General features: G+C 44.5%; 1 protein-coding gene across 1 annotated transcript in view; it reads right to left on the reverse strand.

The window, feature by feature from the left end:
- Positions 1 to 14,605, reverse strand: part of LOC311141341 (SWI/SNF-related matrix-associated actin-dependent regulator of chromatin subfamily A containing DEAD/H box 1A-like) — a 33,096-nt gene extending 18,491 nt beyond the window's left edge. The window contains exons 1-8 of the mRNA XM_084176637.1: positions 14,140 to 14,605; positions 13,590 to 13,719; positions 13,308 to 13,455; positions 13,041 to 13,107; positions 12,681 to 12,772; positions 12,322 to 12,420; positions 10,858 to 10,936; positions 10,187 to 10,722 (exon numbers count right to left, since the gene is read on the reverse strand). Coding sequence (XP_084032763.1) covers positions 10,187 to 10,722; positions 10,858 to 10,936; positions 12,322 to 12,420; positions 12,681 to 12,772; positions 13,041 to 13,107; positions 13,308 to 13,455; positions 13,590 to 13,719; positions 14,140 to 14,251 — 1,263 coding nt within the window. The 5' untranslated portion in view covers positions 14,252 to 14,605. The remainder of the gene's footprint in view (positions 1 to 10,186; positions 10,723 to 10,857; positions 10,937 to 12,321; positions 12,421 to 12,680; positions 12,773 to 13,040; positions 13,108 to 13,307; positions 13,456 to 13,589; positions 13,720 to 14,139) is intronic.
- Between the last annotated feature and the right edge of the window lie 5,431 nt (positions 14,606 to 20,036).

Consider the following 20,036-nt stretch of genomic DNA (forward strand, 5'->3'; position numbering starts at 1 on the left):
AGCCTCCCTACTGTCACTTTATTTTACTGTATATATAGCCTCCCTACTGTCACTTTATTTTACTTCTGCTCTTTTTTTCTCAACACTTTTTTTGTTGTTGTTTTATTCTTACTTTTTTTGTTTAAAATAAATGCACTGTTGGTTAAGGGCTGTAAGTAAGCATTTCACTGTAATGTCTGCACCTGTTGTATTCGGCGCATGTGACCAATAAAATTTGATTTGATTTGATTTGATTTGAGAGCATATTGACTGGCTGCATCACTGCTTGGTATGGCAATAGCACCGCCATAGATCGCATGGCGCTACAGTGGGTTGTGTGGACAGCCCAGTACGTCACTGGGGCCTAGCTCCATGGCATCTATATCAGGTGTGAAAAGAAGGCCCGGAAAATCAAAGACCACAACCACCCAAGCCATAGACCATTTCCTCTGCTGCTGCACAGAAAGAGGTACCGGTGCATCAAGTCTGACACCAACAGGCTCTTGAACAGCTTCTATCCCCAAGCAATACGTCTGATAAATAGCTAACAGAATAGCTACACGGACAGAGTTTACCTTGAATCTTTACTGACCTTTTATTTCAGTATTTGCACTCTCTATGCACACTCACAGGGCCCTACACACTCACTGTCACTCCAACACACACACGAACACTCACTCCATCTGCTCACTCACACATAACATGCACATTATACTGACTCTATACATCCCCCACTCACATACAAGCTGCTGTTACTCTGTATCTTACATCCTGTTGCCTAGTCACCTTACCTCTCTCTATACACATCTACCGCCATCACTCCAGTATCCGTGCACATGTAAATATGGTATTGGAACTGACCCTGTATATACACTGCTCAAAAAAATTAAGGGAACACTAAAATAACACATCCTAGATCTGAATGAATGAAATAATCGTATTAAATACTTTTCTCTTTACGTAGTTGAATGTGCTGACAACAAAATCACACAAAATTATCAATGGAAATTAAATGTATCAACCCATGGAGGTCTGGATTTGGAGTCACCCTCAAAATTAAAGTGGAAAACCACACTACAGGCTGATCCAACTTTGATGTAATGTCCTTAAAACAAGTCAAAATGAGGCTCAGTAGTGTGTGTGGCCTCCACGTGCCTGTATGACCTCCCTACAACGCCTGGGCATGCTCCTGATGAGGTGGCGGATGGTCTCCTGAGGGATCTCCTCCCAGACCTGGACTAAAGCATCCGCCAACTCCTGGACAGTCTGTGGTGCAACATGGCGTTGGTGGATGGAGCGAGACGATGTCCCAGATGTGCTCAATTGGATTCAGGTCTGGGGAATGGGCGGGCCAGTGCATAGCATCAATGACTTCCTCTTGCAGGAACTGCTGACACACTCCAGCCACATGAGGTCTAGCATTGTCTTGCATTAGGAGGAACCCAGGGCCAACCGCACCAGCATATGGTCTCACAAGGGGTCTGAGGATCTCATCTCGGTACCTAATGGCAGTCAGGCTACCTCTGGCGAGCACATGGAGGGCTGTGCAGCCCCCCAAAGAAATGCCACCCCACACCATGACTGACCCACCGCCAAACCGGTCATGCTGGAGGATGTTGCAGGCAGCAGAACGTTCTCCACGGCGTCTCCAGACTCTGTCACATGTGCTCAGTGTGAACCTGCTTTCATCTGTGAAGAGCACAGGGCGCCAGTGGCGAATTTGCCAATCTTGGTGTTCTCTGGCAAATGCCAAACGTCCTGCACGGTGTTGGGCTGTAAGCACAACCCCCACCTGTGGACGTCGGGCCCTCATACCACCCTCATGGAGTCGGTTTCTGACCGTTTGAGCAGACACATGCACATTTGTGGCCTGCTGGAGGTCATATTGCAGGGCTCTGGCAGTGCTCCTCCTGCTCCTCCTTGCACAAAGGCGGAGGTAGCGGTCCTGCTGCTGGGTTGTTGCCCTCCTACGGCCTCCTCCACGTCTCCTGATGTACTGGCCTGTCTCCTGGTAGTGCCTCCATGCTGTGGACACTACGCTGACAGACACAGCAAACCTTCTTGCCACAGCTCGCATTGATGTGCCATCCTGGATGAGCTGCACTACCTGAGCCACTTGTGTGGGTTGTAGACTCCGTCTCATGCTACCACTAGAGTGAAAGCACCGCCAGCATTCAAAAGTGACCAAAACATCAGCCAGGAAGCATAGGAACTGAGAAGTGGTCTGTGGTCACCACCTGCAAAACCAGTCCTTTATTGGGGGTGTCTTGCTAATTGCCTATAATTTCCACCTGTTGTCTATTCCATTTGCACAACAGCATGTGACATTTATTGTCAATCAGTGTTGCTTCCTAAGTGAACAGTTTGATTTCACAGAAGTGTGATTGACTTGGAGTTACATTGTGTTGTTTAAGTGTTCCCTTTATTTTTTTGAGTAGTGTAGTATGCTTACTTGTGTTCTTCATATTTCTCGTTTTGTTTTTCTAGTATTACATTGTTATTAATTATTGCATTGTTGGGTTTTGATTTTGCAAGACCAGGATGATGACAGCTGGTGCCATACAGATTACAAAATAACTGGGAAGAGATTTTTGTTGTACTGACTCCATGGCACAGGGTGTATGAGTTGATAGATGGTTGAGGGGCAGCTCTCGGGGAACTGTGGGGGGGGATCTTGGATGGTTGGCGGCCTGGAGGTTGGGAGCTTGGGCCGGTGGCTGATAGGTTGCTGGTTCGGGTCCCCGATTTGACTTGGTGGGAGATCTGTCGACGTGTTCTTGGGTGGGGCGCTTGACCCTGGTTGCTCATGTGGGTAGGTCTGGATGGGAGTCTGCTAGATGACTGAATGTAATGTCAATGTTGAGCAGCTTCACTGCAGGTAGATTGTATGTTTTAATATTCAATCAAAATGTTTTTATAATATTTAAATACATTCCTTAAATAAATGCATATTATAACAGACTAGACAGCTAGCACATAAGTCTGTGGCTAAAATGTTGCTACCAGTACATGGTACCGCATGCTACACTCGACAGCAACTGAGCATTAATTTTCCACAACATGTCCATTGATCCTCGTTTTAGTAGGGTTTGCGCGGTTCTCCATTTTTGAAGTTGAGACATAAAAGGGTATCATTAAAAAGGTTACGTTCTCGTCTATTACAGTAAAATAATGTCTTTAAGCGTTTGTGTCCTTGACTGATTCTGTTGGACCAAACCTCAAAAAGCAAGTTTAAACTGCTTGTTGTCAGAGGAATAAGTTCTCTCATCTTTGTTGCGAGTGGCAGGGGCTTGGGGTCTGTGTGCGAGAGGGAAGGTCCACAGTCCACACAGCACAGAAGGAGCAAAGGAGACGGACTAAAAAGCTATAAAGCTCATGAAAACTATTCTTGCGATACAGGGATTTGGAACATCGGACTAAAACATACATTTGAATTAATCGAATTAAAGCAGGCCTAACGCAAAAATTGCATTCCTGTGTAGATGAACAAGATGGCGCCGACAATAACGTTGGCAGTCACTCACCAGAAAATTTACATTTACGTCATTTAGCAGACGCTCTTATCCAGAGCGACTTACAAATTGGTGCATTCACCTTATAGCCAGTGGGATAACCACTTTACAATATGTATTTTTTATTATTATTTTTTTCTTTCTTTCTTTGGGGTGGGGTAAGGGGGGGTAGAAGGATTACTTTATCCTATCCCAGGTATTCCTTAAAGAGGTGGGGTTTCAAGTGACTCCGGAAGGTGGTGAGTGACTCCGCTGTCCTGGCGTCGTGAGGGAGCTTGTTCCACCATTGGGGTGCCAGAGCAGCGAACAATTTTGACTGGGCTGAGCGGGAACTGTGCTTCCGCAGAGGTAGGAGGGCCAGCAGGCCAGAGGTGGATGAACGCAATGCCCTCGTTTGGGTGTAGGGACTGACCAGAGCCTGAAGGTACGGAGGTGCCGTTCCCCTCAATCAACCAATCCTTTGTTAGGACTTCCCATACATCCTGGGTGCTTGACCAAAATGTCGAAGCCGGAGAAAAAGTGGGGTTCTAGTCAGGCGGCGAGCAAAACCATCCACAGCTTCAGAGTAATGAGATCATTGTTTTTCATGTAAACTATGCAGTGACTAGCCACGCCCCAAGTGAGCAAAGACATCGTGTCGGCGTGATGGAACACCCCCTTTTTACCAGAGTGCATAAAAAGCCTTGGTAACAAATACAATCAGACCAGAAAGCGTGGAGCTGTGGCTACACAGCTTAAAATGTTTAGACCAGAAAGCATGGAGACGGTAGTCCACATGTTTGAAATGGTTAGAACTTTGTATCTCAACATGAGGTGAAGGTAAACTCACCAGACCAGAACATTGCCAGTCTGCAGCTGTGTGTGTAAAGTGATCTAGAACTCTGACTAACCACATGAGATGGGAAGGAGAAAATCCCATCTCAGACAATCACAGAGTTCCTGCTCTGAGAGTACACTCCACTACAAGCCAGAACAAAGGACATTGTGACCTCTGGTGGACAATCAGAGCCTTACAAGTGAGCTGAGCAAAGACCCAGACAAAACCTCCTTTCTAAGAGGGCTTGGGTCGACAGAGCTAGACGAGCGGTTTCTTACTCCAAAACGGGCAGCAGTTCGTGAGCAAAGTATGATGATTACTTTGAGGGTAGTTTCCGAATGGATCAACGATAAGTTTGACTCTCTTTGTCTCTCCCTTTACCCCTCCCTCTTTTGATAACCAAGCAGTCGTGTTGTTAGTCCACTAGGGACTTTTTCTCATGTATTAAGTATGTATATATTCTGTGTTATTATTTAGTTCGCTAGTAAATAAATAATTAAGCCAATTTGTGTAGTGCTGAGCTGGGGTTCTTGCGGATCCAAGAATTCTGTGACCGTTCAGAATGAGACTGATAAGCGGTAATGACTGATAAGTTGACTGTTCTATACATAGTGATAGGTAAAGACCTTTTAGAGTTTAATTCAGGAGATGGTAACTCTATAAACAACTCCTTCTGTGGTGCCCCAAATCCTAATGAGTTAATTGCTACATGATTAATTTAAAATAGTAACAATTAAACATTGTTATTTATCCAATCAATGAACTATCATCATATTAATGAAAGTCACGTCACGACAATACTCTGTTTTAAGGAATCATGGCTCTCTGGATATAGTGCCTTGCAAAAGTATTTAGACCCCTTAGATTTCTGAACATTTTATTGTGTTACAAAGTGGGATGAAATTGGATTTGTCCTTATTTTTTTTTAATGGAGTTTCTCGCATTCTTCTCTGCAGATCCTCAAGCTCTGTCAGGTTGGATGGGGAGCGTCGCTGCACAGCTATTTTCAGGTCTCCAGAGATGTTCAAATCGGGTTCAAGTCCAGGCTCCGGCTGGGCCACTCAAGGACATTCAGAGAATTGTCCCAAAGCCACTCCTGCGTTGTCTTGGCTGTGTGCGTAGGGTCATTGTCCTGTTGGAAGGTGAACCTTCGCCCCGGTCTGAGGTCCTGAACAGGTTTTCATCAAGGATCTCTCTGTACTTTGCTCCGTTCATCTTTCCCTTGATCCTGACTAGTCTCCTAGTCCCTGCCGCTGAAAAACATCCCCACAGCATGATGCTGCCACCACCATGCTTCACCATAGGGATGGTGCCAGGTTTCATCCAGACGTGATGCTTGGCATTCAGGCCAAAGAGTTAAATCTTGGTTTCATCAGACCAGAGAATCTTGTTTCTCATGGTCTGAGTACTTTAGGTGCCGCTTGGCAAAATCCAAGCGGCCTGTCGTGCCTTTTACTGAGTAGTGGCTTCCGTCTGGCCACTCTACCATAAAGGCCTGATTGGTGGAGTGCTGCAGAGATGGTTGTCCTTCTGGAAGGTTCTCCCATCTCCACAGAGGAACTCTGGAGCTCTGTCAGAGTGACCATCGGGTTCTTGGTCACCTCCCTGACCAGGGCCCTTCTCCCACGATGGCTCAGTTTAGCCGGGTGCCAGCTCTAGGAAGAGTATTGGTGGTTCCAAACTTCTTCCATTTAAGAATGATGGAGGCCACTGTGTTCTTGGGGACCTTATATACTCTGACATGCACTGTCAACTGTGGGACCTTATATAGACAGGTGTGTGCCTTTCCAAATAATGTCCAATCAATTGAATTTACCACAGGTGGACTCCAATCAAGTTTTAGAAACATCTCAAGAATGATCAATGGAAACAGGATGCACCTGAGCTCAACTTCGAGTCTCATAGCAAAGGGTCTGAATACTTATGTAAATAAAGGTATTTCTGTTTAAGCTTTGTCAATATGGGGTATTGTGTGTAGACTGAAGAGGAAATGTTGTTATTTAATCAATTTTAGAATAAGGCTGTAACGTAACAAAATGTGGAAAAAGGGAAGGGGTCTAAATACTTTCCAAATGCACTGTATATCAACGAATTGGTGAGGGCACTAGAACAGTCTGCAGCACCCGGCCTCACCCTACTAGAATCTGAAGTCAAAGGTCTACTGTTTGCTGATGATCTGGTGCTTCTGTCCCCAACCAACTGCCTACAGCAGCACCTAGATCTTCTGCACAGATTCTGTCAGACCTGGGCTCAGACAGTAAATCTCAGTAAGACAAAAATAATGGTGTTCCAAAAAAGGTCCAGTTGCCAGGACAACAAATACAAATTCCATCTAGACACCGTTGCCCTAGAGCACACCAAAAACTATACATACCTCCTGAGTGGCGCAGTGGTCTAAGGCACTGCATCGCAGTGCTAACTGTGCCACTAGAGATCCTGGTTCGAATCCAGGCTCTGTCGCTGCCGGCCGCGACCGGGAGACTCATGGGCGGCGCACAATTGGCCCAGCGTTGTCCAGGGTAGGGGAGGGAATGGCCTCCCCTATGTTGATAGAGCATGGCGTTTGCAACGCCAGGGTTGTGGGTTCGATTCCCACGGGGGCCAGTAAAAAAAAAATATATGTATTCACTAACTGTAAGTCGCTCTGGATAAGAGCGTCTGCTAAATGACTAAAATGTAAATGTAATACCTCGGCCTAAACATCAGCACCACAGGTAACTTCCACAAAGCCGTGAACGATCTGATAGACAAGGCAAGAAGGGCCTTCTATGCCATCAAAAGGAACATTGAATTTGACATACCAATTAGGATCTGGCTAAAAATACTTGAATCAGTTTTGAGGTCTGGGGTCCGCTCACCAACCAAGAATTCACAAAATGGGACAAACACCACATTGAGACTCTGCATGCAGATTTCTGCAAAAATATACACTGTGTACAATGTAAAACACTAAATAATGCATGCAAAGCAGAATTAGGCCGAGACCCACTAATTATCAAAATCCAGAAAAGAGCTGTTAAATTCTACAACCACCTAAAAGGATGCGATTCCCAAACCTTCCATAACAATGCCATCACCTTCAGAGATGAACCTGAAGAAGAGTCCCCTAAGCAAGCTGGTCCTGGGGCTCTGTTCACAAACACAAACAGACCCCACAGAGCCCTAGGACAGCAACACAATTAGACCCAACCAAATCATGAGAAAACAAAAATATAATTATTTCCAATGTGTCAAGTAATTAACAAAAAAAACTGAGCAAACTATAATGCTATTTGGCCCTGAACAGAGAGTAGACAGTGGAAGAATACCTGAACACTGTGACTGACCCAAACCTAAGGAAAGCTTTGACTACGTACAGACTCAGTGAGCATAGCCTTGCTATTGAGAAAGGCTGCCATAGGCAGACCTGGCTCTCAAGAGAAGACAGGCTATGTGCACACTGCCCACAAAATGAGGTGGAAACTGAGCTGCACTTCCTAACCTCCTGCCAAATGTATGACCATATTAGAGACACATTTTCCCTCAGATTACACAGATCCACAAATTATTAGACAACAAATCCAATTTTGATAAACTCCCATATCCATTGGGTGAAATACCACAGTGTGCCAATACAGCAGCAATATTTGTGACCTGTTGCCACAAGAAAAGGGCAACCAGTGAAGAACAACCACCATTACAAATACAACCCATATTTATGTTTATTTATTTTCCCTTTTGTACTTTAACTATTTGCACATAATGACATTTGAAATGTCTTTATTCTTTTGGAAATTTTGTGAGTAATGTTTACTGTTAATATTTATTGTTTATGATCTACTTCACCTGCTTTGGCAATGTTAACATATGTTTTCCATGCCAATAAAGCCCTTAAATTGAATTGAAATGTAATTGAGAGGGGGAGAGAGGGGGGAGGGGGAGAGAGAGGGGGTGGGGGAGAGAGAGAGGGGGAGAGATCGAGAGAGGGGGAGAGCAAGAGAGGGGGAGAGCAAGAGAGGGGGAGAGCAAGAGAGGGGGAGAGCAAGAGAGCAAGAGAGAGGGGAGAGAGAGGGGAGAGAGAGAGTGGGGAGAGAGAGGAGAGAGGGTGAGGGGGGGGGCGTGGTCCACAGAAACTCTGAGACTTGTCCCTTATACTGCTGTTTCTAGCAGCTCTCTAGACATGAAGCTGTTGCATGGCAGAGAGTAGCAGCCTAATGAGACCTAAGGTACTTCACAAGGTAGTCAAAACAAGTCAATGTAAACCAGAAACGTGATGCTTGCTTCATAACAATCCCATTGTGCCTGCTGGTTGGCTAGCTGTGAAAACCTCATCCAGACTTTCTGGTCACCCTGTACCAGTGTTTTCTACAAGGACGTGGAGTAGCCAGCCAAATAGACGTAGTAGCCAAATAATCTTGTAAGAGTCTACTGACTTCCACAGGCTTCAAGCTTCCTTTTAAGAGGCATTTCCTCAGCTATCTGCAATGCAGGTATGATTGAAGAATGAAACAGGTGTTAATCATGGGCTTTACTACACAGAAAGCAGCAGTTGACTACTCCATTGTCAACGTTTTGATTAAATCAGTAGACCTATATCAATATCTTTGAAAATACCATATAAGTATCATTAGCTTTTAAAATAATTAAATCTGTTTTCTTTTATCATATTTTGGGACCAGAGAGAAGATCTCTCCACTAGCCAACCTGTTCTTCCTGCAGTGAGGAGGATTCACCATCTTCATCAAATGTTTTCATAATTTATCTGCAGATAACCACCGAAAAGCCAAATGAACAGCTCTCTTACCAATGCGATTCGGTAGGCTACTGACGAGTCACTCACAAACGTAGCTGTCTGGCAAGTCCTGATGGAGTCCATATCGAAAACACAAATTAGATCTTGTCCCGATGCTACACCACAGACATATAACTTTGTTGTATGATTTATGAATGGCAAGGATATGGGATGTACATTATTCAGTCAGTTCAACACCATTTATAAACGTACTGTTCGTCAATCAAATCACAGTAAGCCTATGCGCCAGCACATCGTGGCTGCATATCAAACACACGAAAGAAAATAAATGAATGTGCCAGAAAACAATAGGCTAAGTGGATTTCCACTCATCGTTACCACATATGGGATGCGCAAATTGACTCGCATAGACGAATACGCATCCTGCGCTCTGCCTCTTCGTAAAGGAATTTCACCGCAACCACAGCTTACACAACACACACACCCAGGTACCGGGAGGCAGAACAGACAGCAGACTCAAACCAGCAGTGTTTCCCTGTCGTCACTCACTTTGTGACTGACAGACGCCTGTCATATCAATAGATTTCTAGAAGATGCATATCGTTCATTCTAGTGGGAGAGTGCTCGGCTGACTTGTTTTCTGACTTGCAAATTGTAAAAAAGTAGCCTAGTTAATTTAAGTGGAAAAAGTACCTGGCTTGATAAAGTGTGTAACCAGCTGTATAGCCGACGCTAGTGGAAAACATTGCTATACAGTTCTGGAGCTCCAACCCCATTGGCCCCAGTGTACTAGCCTATATGTATCTGCTGCCAGCATGAGTGACATTGGCAGCAGCCAATGAGATGGGGTTTCCTTAATTCCACAACTTGTTGCATGGTTCGTCATAGTAGGCTATTGGCTCAGAGGAGAGAGAGTAGAAACCTAATATGGATAAGGAGGCCAGGCCATCCAGTCGTAAAAGACTTAGCTGAGTAGAACACACCTTCACCTAAAACCAAAATCAGTGTACAAGGCAAAAAGAACACGAGACACAAATGGAAGAAAATTCCATTGAGGACACAACTGCAGGGCCTTTGTTGGAAGGAGCATTGAGGCTCAGTGACACCAGAGCATGCAGACAGGAGGGGTGGTGGGCGATCTCTTACCAGGTCGCGCCAAACAGCAAAGGGCCGCAGCTCCACGATCTTCTGGGCCTTCTTCACCGAACAGCCGGCGATGAGGGACAGCTCGTCCAGCGAGGCCTCCTGGAAGAAGAGCAGGATCTGGCCTTTGAGCGTGGATGTGCCCTCGTCCTCCGCACAAGAGTCCAGCTCGTCGTCCGAGCCCTCATACTCGCTGCTGACCCCCTCCTCGTCCTCGTCCTCGTCCTCTGAGCTGCTGGCCCTCTCATGCTTCCTCGCCACTGCCTCCTTTTTAGCCACGCTGGTCCCGTTGGACAGCTTCTGGCTCATGGAACATGAAGAGGTAGGTTTAGAATCAGGGGCAGATTTCATGAACATCCATTTCAGAGCGGAAGCGTTGCTCAGCTTGGCTTCCTTTATGCCGTCCTTGGACTCTCTGCAGTCTCTGCTTGGCTTGGCTTCACTCTTGCCGTTGCTTGGTTTGGCATCGCTCTTGGCTTTGGGTTCCTTCTGCTCGACTTCAGGGGAGCTGGAGACTTCAGGTGCGCCGTAGTCTTCCTCTTCAGCAGAAGAAATCAGTAAAAAGGGCACGTTGATAAACATAACAAGTACAGTAGTAATAAATACAGTAGATCGCAGTAATATCTGGTTGGAGCAGCACATTATCAGTGATGTTTCAACTGGGTGATGATCACCTGTGTCAGAGAACATGCGAAGCACCTCCAAGGCATCTGCCACGTTCCACTCGTGTTCCTGGAGCACAGCCCTGAGTTCCTGTAGGGTGTGACAGACAGTGGTAGAAGAGAACACTTGTCACACTCCAGTCTCATTTTCACCTCATTTAAAAATCACCCAATTTACTTCAATGGAAAATTGACTCTTTCCTCTTTTGTTCTCTATTGCTCCTCTATTGTTCCCCACAAGCAAGGGGGGGAGCACGATGACAGAGAGCACCATCAGACCAACTCTTTGAATGGCCTACTCCTGGAAGTTTGCAGTGAGTATAAGATCAAGGTTCTCTCACCACCTGGAGCGTCATGATCATGTCTCTACCGAGGTGTGTGTGTGGTTGCCGTGGCAACGGCTGGCCGTAAAATGACATCACAGGAGGTTGGTGGCACCTTAATTGGGGAAGGCGGGCTAATGGTAATGGCTGGAGCGGAATCAGTGGAATGGTATCAAAATACATTAGACACATGGGGTGTTTCTCAATATGCATACTACCGTGCTCCACACTCATGCTCCAAGTCCATTATGCAAGGTACAATTCTTCGTGGCTAGCCAGTTAGCCCTATTGACTTACTACGGGCTTACCCATTCACTGAACCTTCCTTCTTCTAGCCAGGACAATGGCAATAGAGAAGAAACAAGATATACACAAAGCAAACGTTTAAATTCATAACTGTCAGCTAGCTATATGTGAATCGTAATAAAGTAGCTAACCAGATAGTATAACAGGCAAAAATTACCTAAAACCAATGTTATCCAAGGTAGATGTCAATTCTTCATGGGTAGCTAGCTAACAATTCTTTGTGGCTATTTGGCTAGCTAACAGTACTAGCTAGCCAGTTAGTACTATGGGCTTGCAACCTATGCACACTACAGTGGGTTTTGTAGGCAGGTAACCATGCCAAAATTAACACAGCATGTATTTATTAACGTATCAAGATAAAATATTGTAGACAGGCAACATGAGATGCGAATAGGCAACATTTCATTCCGAAGTCTGAGTGTATTTTCTTTCGCTTCAGCTCAAATAATGGCCGCCATTGATTTCAAGAAAATTTGCATCATTTTTTACGTGGTTGGTCATATTACTTTGCATACTTTCCGTTTAAGCTTGCATCGATGCATGCTTCAAAATATGTACAAACTGAGTACGCATTCGAGAAGTGCACTCTGTGCTCCGTTACGCATACTTTGATTTGGACTCATACTCCGACCCTCCCGTGCTCCAATATGCGTGCTCGGAGTACAGTAGTATGCATTTTGAGAAACACCCATGGTTTCCAGGTGTTTGATGCCATTCCAGTCGCTCCGTTCCGGCCATTATTATGAGCCGTTCTCCCCTCAGCAGCCCCCTGTGATACATCTAGTACTGATACATACAGAAAGTGATTTGTAGGATCTCTGTGTGGCTGACACACTCTCTCTCTCACCTCCTTATCCTGGTCAGGGAACTTCCTCTGCAGTTTCCTAACCATGGCCTCCTGTCTTTCCCAGCTGGGCTCTGCACCCTCCTCCTCAGAGTCTTCAGCCTGGTGGATCAGACACAGGGTGTATTCATTAGTGCACACTGTAGCAAAACGTTTTGCAACAAAAACAAGGTTCTTATTGGACAAGTTCAGGCAGATCCCTCCTCGTTTCGGCCCTTTTGTGTCCTAGTGAATACACCCACAGTGAAGTTTAGTACTGCTAAGGAGAAGATGCAACAGCACAATGCCTGCCTGGTGTAAAGGTCTCCCCAACGGTCTTCCCCCCCAGTCTTACCAGAGACGGTCTACCCCCCAGGTCTTACCAGAGAGGTTCTCCTCCTCTTCGAGGGCTGCTGGACCCCATCTCGGTCTTGACAACTGCTGGATCCATCCGGTTTCCTCTTCCTCATTGAGTCTGGACAACCGATTGAGTCAATGTGTGAGGAGAAACATGCCAGACGGCCGAACCAGAAAACATTGAGGAGTTATATTTTTCATGTTTTAGCAATGGCAGACATAAAGCCCTGTAACCATCATTACAATGAGGTCCAGGCTATGTTGTCATGAGCATAAGAAGAGATGTCATAAACATAGAAAACACTGGTCAAATTGACCATGTTTGGTGGTATAGTAGGAACAGGCCGCAACCTGCTGTCTATGGTGGTAGTAAATCAAACAGATACCTTTGTCACCAAACATCATCAGGCATGAGGCTACGGCACCATCCAAAGTGCTTGTACTTTCAATCACCTGAAAACAAAGCAAAGTTCAATATATAGGCTATTTGAATCCAGACACTGAGCAGCAGCTGTCTTTAAGAGACTATATATTTACATTTCAGTCATTTAGCAGACGCTCTTATCCAGAGCGACTTACAGTAGTGAGTGCATACATTTTTCATACTATACAATAGTTTGTGACAGAAAAGTGATTATTGATTATGAAATTACCTCCAGCAGCTCCTTCCTGTTTCTTTTAGGGAAGATTTCCTGCAGTTTGTCCAGTCTCTCTTTCAGCTCCTTGTCCACTTTGTCTTCCTTATCAGATGGCTCAGTCATCTCCCTTGCCTCTCGCGTCACTGGTTTCTTTACAGGTTCCCTGAAAGAGAAAGAACTACAAGATTAGACTGGCATGTTAAGCAACACTATATGGAATTAGTTATATCTTGACACAAATCATGGGGGAAATATAGGCTAGGTCTAGATATTTCAGCTCAACGCAGCTGTACTTACTTCACAATTTTCGTTAATTTATCCCTCCTTGAATCACTTGCCAAATCGTCATCTGAGTCACTGATGACATCTTCAAACACTACTCCTCGCCCAGATTTTCCAAGGTTGGCTATAGGTGTTGTTACTCGGGCTGTATGGGCCATAGAAATATGGGCAAAGACAGTTTAGCAATCAGATGTAATTAAAGCGAGGGCACATACTATAATTATGCTGTTGTTGCTAGCTACCAGTTCACCACCCAAAACACAATTTGGTTGACCAACCAACTCGTTTTCTATTTAGCTAGCTAACGTTAATGTTAGCTGTCGCCCAGAGAAAGTGACTGATAAAGCTAGCTAACGTTAGCTAGCGACTAAGGTATAGCTAAAAGTCAGTACAGTGTCAGCAAAGATTGTGATTAAGGTTAGCTAACTAGCTAAGCCCAGTATGTATAGTGTGGGTCCTATTGACGGTGAACGAGAGCTAAATATATCAGGGTATAAGCGATGTGGCAGCTAGCTACATAATGGCTGGCTGCTGTTAGCTTAGCTAGTTAGCAAGCAAATCATACCTGGTTTATTCTCCTTTTCTGACTCTGGACTTACGGAACCGTTGTATTTGTCCTGGTTTGACGTTGCTTTGTTCTTGTCAAAACGAAACCGGTCCAAATTAAAAAAACTCATTTTCAAACGACAAGTATTAAAACGTTACACAGCTAGCTAGCAAGCAACAGATGTGCGCTCTTTGTCTCCGTACAAAAGATTCCTTATTCAGGCTATGGAAAACTGGCTACGATTAACCAATGAATTGGTGCCAATAACGCTAGCTAGCTACGAAACGTTACTCCTTTGAAAGCGGGACTCTCAACAGTTTCAAGTTGTCAGTACTCATAAACTGTCTAACGATAAACTCACCAATCATACAATCCAACATACGTTCATTGTTTTATCTATATAGCTAGCTACACGTTAACACTACCTATACAAATCATATAATATGAGAAACATCAATTTATTTTCCCGCGAACTCACACTGCCGCGAAAGACTATAACGACGCTTTCGATTGGACAAGATTACTCAACCGCATGGGCAATGGACCAATAGCAAAACTACACACTAAATCAGGAGACCCCAGGACCGGCTTTTCACATTTGGCACTAATATGTAACCATACATTTTGTAACGTAAGCTACATGCTGCTTGTTACATTTTAACGAATACATTTATGTAGCCAGTAACTTTGTATATATTTTATGTATTCCAACGAGGCTATATACAGGGGGTACCCATACAGAGTCAATGTGCGGGGGCACAGGTTAGTCGACGTAATTGAGGTAATATGTACACGTAGGTAAAGTGACTATGCATAGATAATAAACAGGGGGGGACAATGCAAATATATTCAATGCAAATATATTCAATGTATTTACCCCTATAGCATAACATTTACTGGATGCGTTACAGTGTACAGTCCTGGCTTGTGTCAGCACTGCAGCTCCGATCTGCTGTCCACCACCCTGTCTCCTCTCCCCATCACTATGGAGACCCTATAACTTACACTACTGCCACGAAGACAATGAGCACACTGACATGGAGTCTGATCAGGGCCTTGACCCCACACAGCAGGAAGCCAAACCATGGCTCCTGGTCATGTTGTCCTGCAGTCTGGGCTCACACATGAACTCTTCCCACACAGGTCTCTCTCTCTCTCTCTCTCTCTCTCTCTCTCTCTCTCTCTCTCTCTCTCTCTCTCTCTCTCTCTCTCTCTCTCTCTCTCTCTCTCTCTCTCTCTCTGTGTGTGTTTACAATTTTTACTTTAAGTAACAGGACTCTTGTCTGGCTCTTAAAAAGAGATGAATGCCCCATTGCTACCACTGTCACCTCAAACTATATATGGGAAAGCACAACAACCAGTTTACTTATGTGAGCTGGCAGCCGCTGTGTGTTAGCAGGTATGAATCCTTTATGTGTGCCCTTGGTTTTACCTTTGACCTCCTAGTCGCCGACTCTTTTCATTACAGATGGACAGAGGTGCAGGCCAGACATTAAGAGTGGTCAGGGGAGTCAGAATATAGGTGGTTGTTGAAAATTAATATGAGGGTTTGGATTAGTGACTGGGTACATGATAAGACCCCATCTAAAGATGGTGTACACATGGAGATGTGGTATCCCATTGAGAGAGCACTTTTCAAGCTTGACCCGATATCCCAGTGGACTTGTCACTGTCCGGTCGCCATGACATCCAACTTGGCCGAGACCCGACGGCGTCAGGAGCACCTTATCTCTGTGGCAACACGTCTGGTATTTGAGCTGACACAGTGATGATGATATTCATGATGGGAACGATCACAATACTGATTATGGTAATGAGATGTGTCAGTATTTCATTTGCTTCAACTGTTTTATATATATTCATCATGTGATGGATAATACACATAAATGTGAAGTAAACATACCTCTGTACTGGTTGAGAAACAATCCCTGTTATCATTTTGATGAAATACTGTATCTTCTATTTAGAGTTGTCATGTCAACATTTGAATACTGGTATGCTATGTGCAATTCACAGGAGGCTGCTGAGGGGAGGACGGCTCATAATAATGTCCGGAACGGTGCAAATGGAATGGCCTCAAACACCTGGAAACCATGTGTTTGATGTATTTGATACCATTCCACGTATTCCGCTCCAGTCATTACCACAATACCATTCTCCCCAATGAAGGTGCCACCAACCTCCTGTGGTGCAATTAATAATTGACTTGAAAGTGCCTCAAAACAAGTGTTTTATCAAAACAAAGTTAGTAGGATATGAATGAGTAGTATTAGAGGAGGTAAAACCCACCTATCAACAAGGACAGTGAATGTCTTGCTAATTTCACTCCATCTCTCTCTCTCTCTCTCTCTCTCTCTCTCTCTCTCTCTCTCTCTCTCTCTCTGTCTAAATATCCAGTAGATGTGGGAAAGGGAGCTGGGCTTTCCGTCTCCCTCCGTGGAAGGCGAGGGTTGAACCCCGGCGAGGCCAGGTCCGGGGTGGCGCTGCCTGGAGACTTTAATTAAAACGGTAGGGTGGGAGTGCATGGAGTGGAGGGGGTACTGGGGAACTACTGGGCCACTGGGGCAGCCAGCGAGGGGAGATGAAACCAACCCATCTCCAGGGTAAAGGCAGTGTGGGAAGAGAATGTGACGCTCCTCACCGTGTCACCTCTTGGTTGTCACCACTGCTGCTAATACACTATGGGAGTACCCAGGGGGCAGAGGGGGGTGGAGGTGGGTGGGTGGGTCTAATGGGGGGGGGGGGGTTTAGGGAAACGCCTCGATCACACCAACAGCGTCATTGCGTTTAGGTACACCAGACGTACAGAGAATACGTTCTGTGTGGTGCATACGTTGGATTTATCAAACATAAGCATCAAATTGTACTGTAGATGATAGTTGCGTAGTTATGCAAAATTGTATGCAATGACACTGTCGGTGTTACCGAGGCATTAGGCTTATTACCATACTAACTGTAGTAATCATAACAAACATAGATATGCATGCACACATATATCTAGTAAATAGAAGATGCCAGTCAAACTGCAAAGTGCACAGTGAAAACCTCTGTTATTGTTTATTAGTGTATTAGTGTAATTTTGCATTAGTGTCTGTGATTGTTCACAGACACTAATGTTTCGGGTAGCCTTCCACAAGCTTCCCACAATAAGTTGGGTGAATTTTTGCCCATTCGTCCTGACAGAGCTGGTGTAACTGAGTCAGGTTTGTAGGCCTCCTTGCTCGAAACATGCTTTTTCAGTTCTGCCCACACATTTTCTATAGGATTGAGGTCAGGGCTTTGTGATGGCCACTCCAATACCTTGACTTTGTTGGCCTTACGCCATTTTGCCACAACTTTGGAAGTATGCTTGGGGTCATTGTCCATTTGGAAGACCCATTTGCGACCAAGCTTTAACTTCCTGACTGATGTCTTGAGATGTTGCTTCAATATATCCACATAATTTTCCTTCCTCATGATGCCATCTATTTTGTGAAGTGCACCAGTCCCTCCTGCAGCAAAGCACCCCCACAGCATGATGCTGCCACCCCCGTGCTTCACGGTTGGGATAGTGTTCTTCGGCTTGCAAGCTACCCCCTTTTTCCTCCAAACATAACGATGCCCCCCTTTTCCTCCAAACATAACGATGGTCATTATGGCCAAACAGTTGTATTTTTGTATCATCAGACCAGAGGACATTTCTCCAAAAAGTACGATCTTCGTCCCCATGTGCAGTTGCAAACCGTAGTCTGGCTTTTTTATGGTGGTTTTGGAGCAGTGGCTTCTTCCTTGCTGAGCGGCATTTCAGGTTATGTCGATATAGGACTTGTTTTACTGTGGATATAGATACTTTTGTACCTGTTTCCTCCAGCATCTTCACAAGGTCCTTTGCTGTTGTTCTGGGATTGATTTGCACTTTTCGCACCGAAGTACGTTCATCTCTAGGAGACAGAACGCGTCTCCTTCCTGAGCGGTATAACGGCTGCGTGGTCCCATGGTGTTTATACTTGCGTACTATTGTTTGTACAGATGAATGTGGTACCTTCAGACATTTGGAAATTGCTCCCAAGGATGAACCAGACTTTTTTCTGAGGTCTTGGCTGATTTATTTTGATTGTCCCATGATGTCAAGCAAAGTGGCACTGAGTTTGACTGTAGGCCTTGAAATACATCCACAGGTACACCTCCAATTGACTCAAATGATGCCAATTAGCCTATCAGAAGCTTCTAAAGCCATGACAAGCTTTCCAAGCTGTTTAAAGGCACAGTCAACTTAGTGTATGTAAACTTCTGACCCACTGGAATTGTGATACAGTGAATTATAAGTGAAATAATCTGTCTGTAAAGAATTGTTGGAAAAATTACTTGTGAAGTTTACATACACTTAGGTTGAAGTCATTAAAACTCGTTATTCAACCACTCCACAAATGTCTTGTTAACAAACTATAGTTTTGGCAAGTCGGTTAGGACATCTACACATCTACATGACACAAGTAATTTTTCCAACAATTGTTTACAGACAGATTATTTCACTTATAATTCACTGTATCACAATTCCAGTCGGTCAGAAATGTGAAAAGTGCAAATCAATCCCAGAACAACAGCAAAGGACCTTGTGAAGATGCTGGAGGAAACAGGTACAAAAGTATCTATATCCACAGTAAAACGAGTCCTATATCGACATAACCTGAAAGGCCGCTCAGCAAGGAAGAAGCCACTGCTCCAACACCGCCATAAAAAAGCCAGACTACGGTTTTCAACTGCACATGGGGACCAAGATCGTACTTTTTGGAAAAATGTCCTCTGGTCTGATGAAAAAAAAATAGAACTTTGGCTATAATGACCATCGTTATGTTTGGATGAAAAAGGGGGAAGATTACAAGCCGAAGAACACCATCCCAACCGTGAAGCACGGGGGTGGCAGCATCATGCTGTGGGGGTGCTTTGCTGCAGGAGGGACTGGTGCACTTCACAAAATAGATGGCATCATGAGGAAGGAAAATTATGTGGATATATTGAAGTAACAGCTCAAGACATCAGTCAGGAAGTTAAAGCTTAGTCAGAAATGGGTCTTCCAAATGGACAATGACCCCAAGCATACTTCCAAAGTTGTGGCAAAATGGCGTAAGGACAACAAAGTCAAGGTATTGGAGTGGCCATCACAAAGCCCTGACCTTAATCCTATAGAAAATGTGTGGGCAGAACTGAAAAAGCTTGTGCGAGCAAGGAGGCCTACAAACCTGACTCAGTTACACCAGCTCTGTCAGGAGGAATGGGCCAAAATTCACCCAACTTATTGTGGGAAGCTTGTGGAAGGATACCCGAAATGTTTGACCCAAGTTAAACAATTTAAAGGCAATGCTACCAAATACTAATTGAGTGTATGTAAACTTCTGACCCACTGGGAATGTGATGAAAGAAATAAAAGCTGAAATAAATCATTCTCTCTACTATTATTCTGACATTTCACATTCTTAAAATAAAGTGGTGATCCTAACTGACCTAAGACAGGTAATTTTTACTAGGATTAAATGTCAGGAATTGTGAAAAACTGAGTTTAAATGTATTTGGCGAAGGTGTATGTAAACTTCCGACTTCAACTGTACCTTTACATTTTTCTACACATGCTTCCCCTAGTAAATGCTTCAATGCAAACATTATCCTGCTATCAAATCAGATTTGATGGGTTCTACAAATCTTTCTGAATATGTCCACTAATGAACTATAGGGGTGTGAAATATTTGCCCAATTCTGTTGGTTTCATTTCAGTGATGTCGGGGAGTGTGCACGTAAGGTTGAGACTGCAATAGATGTATTGGGGATACATTGGGGAAGTACATGCAATTTGTGCGACACTTTCTTCTAGATCTCTCTTAAATTAGACACCGTTACTATCACCTTCTGTCTTACACAGCTCAAATGTAAAATGACCTCAG

Source organism: Coregonus lavaretus, assembly GCF_964263955.1.
Source record: "Coregonus lavaretus genome assembly, chromosome: 14".
Taxonomy (NCBI): domain Eukaryota; kingdom Metazoa; phylum Chordata; class Actinopteri; order Salmoniformes; family Salmonidae; genus Coregonus; species Coregonus lavaretus.